The sequence below is a fragment of the Pholis gunnellus genome (genome assembly GCF_910591455.1).
Source record: "Pholis gunnellus genome assembly, chromosome: 7".
Lineage (NCBI taxonomy): Eukaryota > Metazoa > Chordata > Actinopteri > Perciformes > Pholidae > Pholis > Pholis gunnellus.
This window is the reverse complement of record NC_136533.1, coordinates 435,001-445,000: the sequence shown is the minus strand read 5'-3', so window position 1 is coordinate 445,000 and position 10,000 is coordinate 435,001. Positions and strand designations below refer to the sequence as shown.

General features: G+C 47.6%; 1 protein-coding gene across 3 annotated transcripts in view; it reads right to left on the bottom strand.

Moving 5' to 3' along the window:
* Nucleotides 1–10,000, bottom strand: part of rbl2 (retinoblastoma-like 2 (p130)) — an 18,316-nt gene that overhangs the window by 90 nt on the left and 8,226 nt on the right. For 2 of the 3 annotated variants that reach the window (XM_079162395.1, XM_079162397.1), the window contains exons 8-22: nt 9,191–9,362; nt 8,932–9,095; nt 8,330–8,442; nt 8,040–8,143; nt 7,789–7,926; nt 7,539–7,703; nt 7,307–7,391; nt 6,999–7,226; nt 6,715–6,914; nt 6,459–6,635; nt 6,295–6,366; nt 4,005–4,098; nt 3,347–3,576; nt 528–701; nt 1–367 (exon numbers count right to left, since the gene is read on the bottom strand). The exon at nt 1–367 is cut by the window's left edge and continues 90 nt beyond it. In XM_079162395.1, the coding sequence (XP_079018521.1) occupies nt 200–367; nt 528–701; nt 3,347–3,576; nt 4,005–4,098; nt 6,295–6,366; nt 6,459–6,635; nt 6,715–6,914; nt 6,999–7,226; nt 7,307–7,391; nt 7,539–7,703; nt 7,789–7,926; nt 8,040–8,143; nt 8,330–8,442; nt 8,932–9,095; nt 9,191–9,362 (2,284 nt within the window). In that variant the 3' untranslated portion in view covers nt 1–199. The remainder of the gene's footprint in view (nt 368–527; nt 702–3,346; nt 3,577–4,004; nt 4,099–6,294; nt 6,367–6,458; nt 6,636–6,714; nt 6,915–6,998; nt 7,227–7,306; nt 7,392–7,538; nt 7,704–7,788; nt 7,927–8,039; nt 8,144–8,329; nt 8,443–8,931; nt 9,096–9,190; nt 9,363–10,000) is intronic. The other variant, XM_079162396.1, reaches the window with a different exon arrangement.

Here is a 10,000-nt window from a genome sequence, read left to right as displayed (position 1 = left end):
TACAAATATTTACAGAACGTGTAACAATAAGAAGCTCATGATTCACACGACAAAAGAGATAAAACGAGTAAAAAGGTTAAAAACTTGACATGAAACATTGTGTGTCAGACTGATTGATCTCCTCGTTGGTTATTAGTTCACAGACACAATGAGCATCGTGTTTATGATTAGAGTGTGTGTGTGTGTGTGTGTGTGTGTCTCAGTGGGAGGAGCTCCGGTCGTTGGCGACGTCCTGCAGGCGGCGCAGCAGGGCAGACTGAGCGTCCTGACAGACCCTCTTGGGGGACGTCTGGTCCTCCAGAGCACGAGTCCTCTTCCTGGTGGGGGTCTCTCCGGTCCGGATCATTCTGTTGATCTCCTGCAGACGCTGAAGGTCAGAGGTCACAGAGGTCACAGATCAATCAGATGACATCACTTCCTGTCTACACTCTGTTGTGTTTCATTGATAATCTGGAGGCAGACATGTAACATGTGTACTAGTACATCTCTACAGTGCTGTGTGTGTGTGTGTGGGGGGGGGGTCTCACGTTGGGGGGGCTGCTACAGATGTAGTAGTAGATCTTGTCTCGGGGGCTCGATGTCGGGGGGGCGGAGCTCGTCTTGTGAGGTGAGATGTAGATCGAGTGTTTGCTGGACAGAAGCATCCGACGAGGGGAGCCCGTCCTCAGGGAGGGGTACGGACACAGAGGGGGGGTCTCCAGCTGCTCACACACACACACACACACACATTTATACAATATAACACATATTATTCTGGACGTTAAGAACACCTTGAAGCTGATACTGGATTACTTTTACTGGTTCAGATTAGATCAAAGTCAAACTCATCCTCACCTTCATCCTCATCCTCATCCTCACCTTCATCCTCACCTTCATCCTCACCTTCATCCTCACCTTCATCCTCACCTTCATCCTCACCTTCATCCTCATCCTCACCTTCATCCTCATCTTCATCCTCATCCTCATCCTCATCCTCACCTTCATCCTCATCCTCACCTTCATCCTCACCTTCATCCTCACCTTCATCCTCACCTTCATCCTCATCCTCACCTTCCTCACCTTCATCCTCACCTTCATCCTCATCTTCATCCTCATCCTCACCTTCATCCTCATCTTCATCCTCATCCTCACCTTCATCCTCACCTTCATCCTCATCTTCATCCTCATCCTCACCTTCATCCTCACCTTCATCCTCATCTTCATCCTCATCCTCACCTTCATCCTCACCTTCATCCTCATCTTCATCCTCACCTTCATCCTCATCTTCATCCTCACCTTCATCCTCATCTTCATCCTCATCTTCATCCTCATCCTCACCTTCATCCTCATCCTCATCCTCATCCTCACCTTCATCCTCACCTTCATCCTCATCTTCATCCTCATCCTCACCTTCATCCTCACCTTCATCCTCACCTTCATCCTCATCCTCACCTTCATCCTCACCTTCATCCTCATCCTCACCTTCATCCTCACCTTCATCCTCACCTTCATCCTCATCCTCACCTTCATCCTCATCCTCACCTTCATCCTCACCTTCATCCTCATCCTCACCTTCATCCTCACCTTCATCCTCTTCCTCACCTTCATCCTCACCTTCATCCTCATCCTCACCTTCATCCTCATCCTCACCTTCATCCTCACCTTCATCCTCTTCCTCACCTTCATCCTCACCTTCATCCTCATCCTCACCTTCATCCTCATCCTCACCTTCATCCTCACCTTCATCCTCATCCTCACCTTCATCCTCATCCTCACCTTCATCCTCACCTTCATCCTCTTCCTCACCTTCATCCTCACCTTCATCCTCATCCTCACCTTCATCCTCATCCTCATCCTCACCTTCATCCTCATCCTCATCCTCACCTTCATCCTCATCCTCACCTTCATCCTCACCTTCATCCTCATCCTCATCCTCATCCTCATCCTCACCTTCATCCTCATCTTCATCCTCATCCTCACCTTCATCCTCACCTTCATCCTCACCTTCATCCTCACCTTCATCCTCATCCTCACCTTCATCCTCATCCTCACCTTCATCCTCTTCCTCACCTTCATCCTCATCCTCATCCTCACCTTCATCCTCATCCTCACCTTCATCCTCACCCTCATCCTCATCCTCACCTTCATCCTCTTCCTCATCCTCATCCTCACCTTCATCCTCACCTTCATCCTCATCCTCATCCTCACCTTCATCCTCTTCCTCACCTTCATCCTCATCCTCACCTTCATCCTCACCTTCATCCTCACCTTCATCCTCATCCTCACCTTCATCCTCATCCTCATCCTCACCTTCATCCTCTTCCTCATCCTCATCCTCACCTTCATCCTCACCTTCATCCTCATCCTCATCCTCACCTTCATCCTCTTCCTCACCTTCATCCTCATCCTCACCTTCATCCTCACCTTCATCCTCATCCTCACCTTCATCCTCATCCTCATCCTCACCTTCATCCTCTTCCTCACCTTCATCCTCATCCTCACCTTCATCCTCACCTTCATCCTCATCCTCACCTTCATCCTCATCCTCATCCTCACCTTCATCCTCTTCCTCATCCTCATCCTCACCTTCATCCTCATCCTCACCTTCATCCTCACCTTCATCCTCATCCTCATCCTCACCTTCATCCTCATCCTCACCTTCATCCTCATCCTCATCCTCATCCTCACCTTCATCCTCATCCTCACCTTCATCCTCATCCTCACCTTCATCCTCATCCTCACCTTCATCCTCATCCTCATCCTCATCCTCACCTTCATCCTCATCCTCATCCTCATCCTCACCTTCATCCTCATCCTCACCTTCATCCTCATCCTCACCTTCATCCTCATCCTCACCTTCATCCTCACCTTCATCCTCATCCTCACCTTCATCCTCACCTTCATCCTCATCCTCACCTTCATCCTCATCCTCATCCTCACCTTCATCCTCATCTTCATCCTCATCCTCACCTTCATCCTCATCCTCATCCTCACCTTCATCCTCATCCTCACCTTCATCCTCATCCTCATCCTCATCCTCACCTTCATCCTCATCCTCACCTTCATCCTCATCCTCACCTTCATCCTCATCCTCACCTTCATCCTCATCCTCATCCTCATCCTCACCTTCATCCTCATCCTCATCCTCACCTTCATCCTCATCCTCACCTTCATCCTCATCCTCACCTTCATCCTCATCCTCACCTTCATCCTCACCTTCATCCTCATCCTCACCTTCATCCTCACCTTCATCCTCATCCTCACCTTCATCCTCATCCTCATCCTCACCTTCATCCTCATCCTCACCTTCATCCTCATCCTCATCCTCATCCTCACTCTTAACAGACTAAAGATGAAGAAGACGAACCGCTGCTGACGGAGAGCTGGCTGAGTATCTCAGAGCGAAGAGTCTCATCTGTTTGATGTAGACGTGGTTGTAGAAGTGGATCAGGTCTCCTCGCTGCTCCTCACTGTCCCCCCCAGAGGAGGAGGAGGAGGTCTTGTTGGGGGGGTCGGTCGGGGTGGAGGGAGCACTGCCCGGCTGGGGGGGGGGCAAGGTGCTGCCGGAGCGAACAGGAACCGGACTGATGTCTCCAGCTGGAGGAGATCAGAGGAGACCAACAGGTCTTCATCACTTTGAGCTCCGTGTTTGGTCTCCACCCACAGTTTACAGCTGTTATTCTGAACAGAGACTACTGTGTGTGTGTGTGACGTTTAACACATTAACGCTACACTAGATAATAAAAACCTTTGACGTTGAGAAAATAACTTTATAATAAAAAAGGATGAAAAGAGACGAACTGCTGAAACCCATTAAAAAGTGGAAGGAATCTTTACAACTCATGTAAATGTACGTATACATGAATGACAATAATATATTATAGCTCCTCAGATAAACGAACGATTCTCTTGTTGAACTATATGTTTTATACCAAGAACCTTAAAATATAAAAAACCACAACAAACAAAACACATTTCCTCAGTGAACCAACACAAAGGACTGAACCTGAACAGCTGTTTCTTACCTGGATCCTGGTCAACAGGTGAGTTGAGTTTGTTGGTGTCGTTGCTGCCTGAGTGACGTCTCCTCCTCCCTGAGATCAACACACTCCTGTACACCTGAAACACACACACACACACACACACACACACACACACACACACACACACACACTTAGTACAGTTTGAGGTACTTGTACTTTACTTGAGTATTTCCATGTTCTACTTTATACTTACTTCCTGTGTTTGATGTTTACTTCCTGTGTTTGATGTTTACTTCCTGTGCTTCATGTTTACTTCCTGTGCTTCATGTCTACTTCCTGTGCTTTATGTCTACTTCCTGTGCTTCATGTTTACTTCCTGTGCTTCATGTCTACTTCCTGTGCTTCATGTTTACTTCCTGTGCTTCATGTCTACTTCCTGTGCTTCATGTCTACTTCCTGTGTTTCATGTTTACTTCCTGTGCTTCATGTCTACTTCTATGTGTTTCATGTTTACTCCCTGTGTTTCATGTTTACTTCCTGTGTTTCATGTTTACTTCCTGTGTATCATGTTTACTTCCTGTGCTTCATGTCTACTTCTATGTGTTTCATGTTTACTTCCTGTGTTTCATGTTTACTTCCTGTGTTTCATGTTTACTTCCTGTGCTTCATGTCTACTTCTATGTATTTCATGTCTACTTCTATGTGTTTCATGTTTACTTCCTGTGCTTCATGTTTACTTCCTGTGTTTCATGTTTACTTCCTGTGCTTCATGTCTACTTCCTGTGCTTCATGTCTACTTCTATGTGTTTCATGTTTACTTCCTGTGTTTCATGTCTACTTCCTGTGTTTCATGTTTACTTCCTGTGCTTCATGTTTACTTCCTGTGCTTCATGTCTACTTCTATGTGCTTTATGTCTACTTCCTGTGCTTCATGTTTACTTCCTGTGCTTCATGTTTACTTCCTGTGCTTCATGTCTACTTCTATGTGCTTTATGTCTACTTCCTGTGCTTCATGTTTACTTCCTGTGCTTCATGTTTACTTCCTGTGCTTCATGTCTACTTCTATGTGCTTTATGTCTACTTCCTGTGCTTCATGTTTACTTCCTGTGTTTCATGTTTACTTCCTGTGCTTCATGTCTACTTCCTGTGCTTCATGTCTACTTCTATGTGTTTCATGTTTACTTCCTGTGCTTCATGTTTACTTCCTGTGTTTCATGTTTACTTCCTGTGCTTCATGTTTACTTCCTGTGCTTCATGTCTACTTCTATGTGCTTTATGTCTACTTCCTGTGCTTCATGTTTACTTCCTGTGCTTCATGTTTACTTCCTGTGCTTCATGTCTACTTCTATGTGCTTTATGTCTACTTCCTGTGCTTCATGTTTACTTCCTGTGCTTCATGTTTACTTCCTGTGCTTCATGTTTACTTCCTGTGCTTCATGTCTACTTCTATGTGTTTCATGTTTACTTCCTGTGTTTCATGTCTACTTCCTGTGCTTTATGTCTACTTCCTGTGCTTCATGTTTACTTCTATGTGTTTCATGTCTACTTCTATGTGTTTCATGTTTACTTCCTGTGTTTCATGTCTACTTCCTGTGCTTTATGTCTACTTCCTGTGTTTCATGTTTACTTCCTGTTTCATGTTTACTTCCTGTGCTTCATGTCTACTTCCTGTGTTTCATGTTTACTTCCTGTGCTTCATGTCTACTTCTATGTGTTTCATGTTTACTTTCTGTGCTTCATGTCTACTTCTATGTGTTTCATGTTTACTTCCTGTGCTTCATGTTTACTTCCTGTGCTTCATGTCTACTTCTATGTGTTTCATGTTTACTTCCTGTGTTTCATGTCTACTTCCTGTGCTTTATGTCTACTTCCTGTGTTTCATGTTTACTTCCTGTGTTTGATGTTTACTTCCTGTGTTTGATGTTTACTTCCTGTGCTTTATGTCTACTTCCTGTGTTTCATGTTTACTTCCTGTGTTTGATGTTTACTTCCTGTGTTTGATGTTTACTTCCTGTGCTTCATGTTTACTTCCTGTGCTTCATGTCTACTTCATGTGCTTCATGTCTACTTCCTGTGCTTCATGTCTACTTCCTGTGTTTCATGTTTACTTCCTGTGTTTCCTGTTTACTTCCTGTGTTTGATGTTTACTTCCTGTGTTTGATGTTTACTTCCTGTGTTTGATGTTTACTTCCTGTGTTTGATGTTTACTTCCTGTGTTTGATGTTTACTTCCTGTGTTTCCTGTTTACTTCCTGTGTTTGATGTTTACTTCCTGCGCTTCATGTCTACTTCCTGTGTTTCCTGTTTACTTCCTGTGTTTCCTGTTTACTTACATTGCTGCTGGCCTGAGGCTGCGTTCTGTAACACTTCATGATGTTCTGGAAGGATTTGTCTTCTTTGGTCACCTGAAAGAAACAACAGACATGTAGGTTTACTTTTAGAGAGAAACACACACAGTACACACACAGTACACACAGTACACACACAGTACACACACCTTGGCCATGACGTACACAGCACACATGAGCAGCTGGTCCAGGTGACGGTCCATCATCAGGTCGCTGCAGTGAACCAAAGAATGTTCAAAACACGTCCAGATCTTCCTCCTCAGATCTGAAGAGATGTCCAGTTTGGAACAAAGGTCTCTGAGACGGACGCTGGCCAGGTGGTACACCTGAGGACAAGGTGAGGAGATCAGAAGCTGGTAGTGACCCATGAGAACCAGTAAGGTCTCCACGAGGACAGCGTGGTACCTTCCTGAAGAACAGCGACAGTGATCCTTTCCTCAGCGGACTGCCGGCTACCGGTTTAGCCGGTGTGCTGACGGCCGATTGGACGGTGAGGGTGCCGGTCAGCGTCTGTGTGGACAGCGGCTGCAGCGTGGCTCCGCCCTGTCCGGTCACGCTCACCTGGACGGGGAAGAAGGTGATGCCTCCGCTCTCATTGGCTATCCCTGCAGGGGTCAGAGGTCAGAGGTTTGTTACTCGTCATTGTCGTCGCCCTTCTTCGCTTGGCGTTGGCGTCGTCGGTCACTCACCTTGCACCGGGATGGTGACCGTCTGCCCGTTGTTGGCGGTGACGGTGGCGGTCGCCATTGAGACCACCGTCTGCCCGGCTGGGATGGCGGCGACCAGGCCGGTCGGGGCGGTCTTGGGCACGGCGGTCGGTTCTCCGTCCGCCGGGTCGACGAACAGACGGCGGCGAAACGGGCCGGTGGGAGGAGAGCTGTACCGGTCCAACAGCATGGTCGGGGACGGGGACACGCCTGAGGACGGACGGACAGATTAAAGACACAATGACACGACGAATTCCTCCAACTAAAACACCACAGAAGAAGTCACTCACCTCTGAGTTCTGGTCCCGGGTTGATGGGAGTCTGAGAAACACTGCTGCTCTCATCGCTGTGTTCCAGATACTGAGGGGGCATCACCTGAACCACCACCAGACCAAGACCACATTACATCCAGACCACAACCAGTTACAAACAGGAACGAGTGAGTGTGTTGTAATATATTCAGATTCAGGATTCCCGTTTATTAATAACCACGATGAACTGAGTGTGTTGTGGTTTATGGACCTGCTTGCAGGCGGGGACGTGGTCTTTGGCCCCACGGAGTCTCTCCCACACCGGGGAGTCGCTGTTCCAGGCCAGACTCTCCAGAACCTGCTCCTCCACCTGGTTCAAGTGCTTCACCACCTCCCGAAACAGACCCTGCTCCGACCGCACCAGCACCTCGATCACCTGCACATCACAGGTCTCATTATCATCATCACATGCTGCTTTTAATGGATTCATTACATGAAGACGTGGTCGGTGGTATTGAGACCTTGTAGAAGTGATACGCTGGCAGCTGGAAGATGGTGATCAAGTTGGGGAAATCTCCTGGAGGTCTGTAGGAGAAGACCACGATCTCCAGACAGCAGACCAGCAGAGAGCGGTGGAAGACGTCCTGCTCCAGGATACACTGACACACACACACATGTTAGATTAGTGGAACACCTAAACACCTAAACATCAGTACAGTCCCTTTAAGGTGGACACAACTTCACATTCCACTGCATTTAAAACAATACTCACGGACAAGTCTGCGTCTCCCAGGATCATCTTCTCCCTCTCGATGATGGACTCCAGCATCCTGTAGTAGAGCGCCTCCGCCAGCTGGAAGTACTTCACTGCCATGTCTACGAGGAGGAGGAGGAGGTAGAGAGGAGTTAGCTCTCAGGGGGTCATCTCACCATGTTGTGCCTCCTCGATCCCTATGTTTGTTTTCCCGGGAACACTTCCTCGAAGGACACATCGGTGTTTCCCAACTCCTCGCTCCTAAAGATGCATTTTAGAAATGAGAACTGAGAAAGACTCATTAGTACCTCTCCCCATCACCTCGCTCTCCGCCCCGCTGCCCTCGTAATGTTGACACAAGAGCTCAAACATGTCCTTCAGGCGCTTGCTGATGACATCACGGGGGTCTCTGGCACAGGTCCTGCAGGAAGACAGTTCCTGTTGTTACTTCAAGCACCAACAGTGAAACATCTCACATCTAGTTTCCAGGTTCAGAGGTAGAGTAGAGTAGAGTAGAGTAGAGTAGAGTAGGGCAGGGTAGAGTAGAGAAGAGTAGAGTAGAGTAGAGTAGGGTAGGGTAGGGTAGGGTAGAGTAGAGTAGAGTAGGGTAGGGTACAGTAGGGTAGGGTAGGGTAGGGTAGAGTAGAGTAGAGTAGGGTAGGGTACAGTAGGGTAGGGTAGGGTAGGGTAGAGTAGAGTAGAGTAGAGTAGGGTAGGGTAGGGTAGGGTAGGGTAGGGTAGGGTAGGGTAGGGTAGGGTAGGGTAGGGTAGGGTAGAGTAGAGTAGGGTAGGGTAGGGTAGGGTAGGGTAGGGTAGAGTAGAGTAGAGTAGAGTAGAGTAGAGTAGAGTAGAGTAGGGTAGGGTAGAGTAGAGTAGAGCAGGGTGTTTCCAGGTGTAGGTTGTAACAGACCTGAGGGTCTCTGTCAGCTTGGCGCTCGGCCCTTGTTTGGCTCCTGACAGCAGAGTGTGGAGTCGCCCGACGCTCTTCATGGCAGATGAGACGGGAGACGACCATCTGTTCTCCTGGACGTACTTCCTCCCCGTCAGAGGAGTGGACACCTTCAGAGCCGAGGCCTCGAGGGAGGAGAGACGACGGGTCTTTAATAGTTTCTGTTTATTCACAGCAGTAAATGATAAAACTACAGGCTCGTTCATGTGAGCCGTCTCACCGTGAGGCTGGTGTGAAGCCTGTAGGCGGCGCCGTCCTGGTTCTCCGCCCCCTCACACAGGCTGGGCCCCGGGGTCCCGATGTCCTCGCTCGCCCCCTCACCAGTGAAGATCCTCTCATCCAGACTACCAGTGGCCAGAACGTGTTCCTCATACACCCGAGTCAGAGACAAACTAGAGGACGGATATTAAGGAGGAGAGTAAAGTAGGAAAATAAAGGCGAGTAGAGTAGAGTAGAGTAGAGTAGAGTAGAGTAGAGTAAGGTAAGGTAGAGTAGAGTAGAGTAGAGTAGAGTAGGGTAGAGTAGAGTAGAGTAGAGTAGAGTAGAGTAGAGTAAGGTAAGGTAGAGTAGAGTAGAGTAGAGTAAGGTAGAGTAGAGTAGAGTAGAGTAGAGTAGAGTAGAGTAAGGTAAGGTAGAGTAGAGTAGAGTAGAGTAGAGTAGAGTAGAGTAAGGTAAGGTAAGGTAGAGTAGAGTAGAGTAGAGTAAGGTAGAGTAGAGTAGAGTAGAGTAGAGTAGAGTAGAGTAAGGTAAGGTAGAGTAGAGTAGAGTAGAGTAGAGTAGAGTAGAGTAAGGTAAGGTAGAGTAGAGTAGAGTAGAGTAGGGTAGGGTAGGGTAGAGTAGAGTAAGGTAGAGTAGAGTAGAGTAAGGTAAGGTAGAGTAGAGTAGAGTAGAGTAAGGTAAGGTAGAGTAGAGTAGAGTAGAGTAGAGTAGAGTAAGGTAGAGTAGAGTAGAGTAGGGTAAGGTAAGGTAGAGTAGAGTAGAGTAGAGTAGAGTAAGGTAAGGTAAGGTAAGGTAAGGTAAGGTAGAGTAG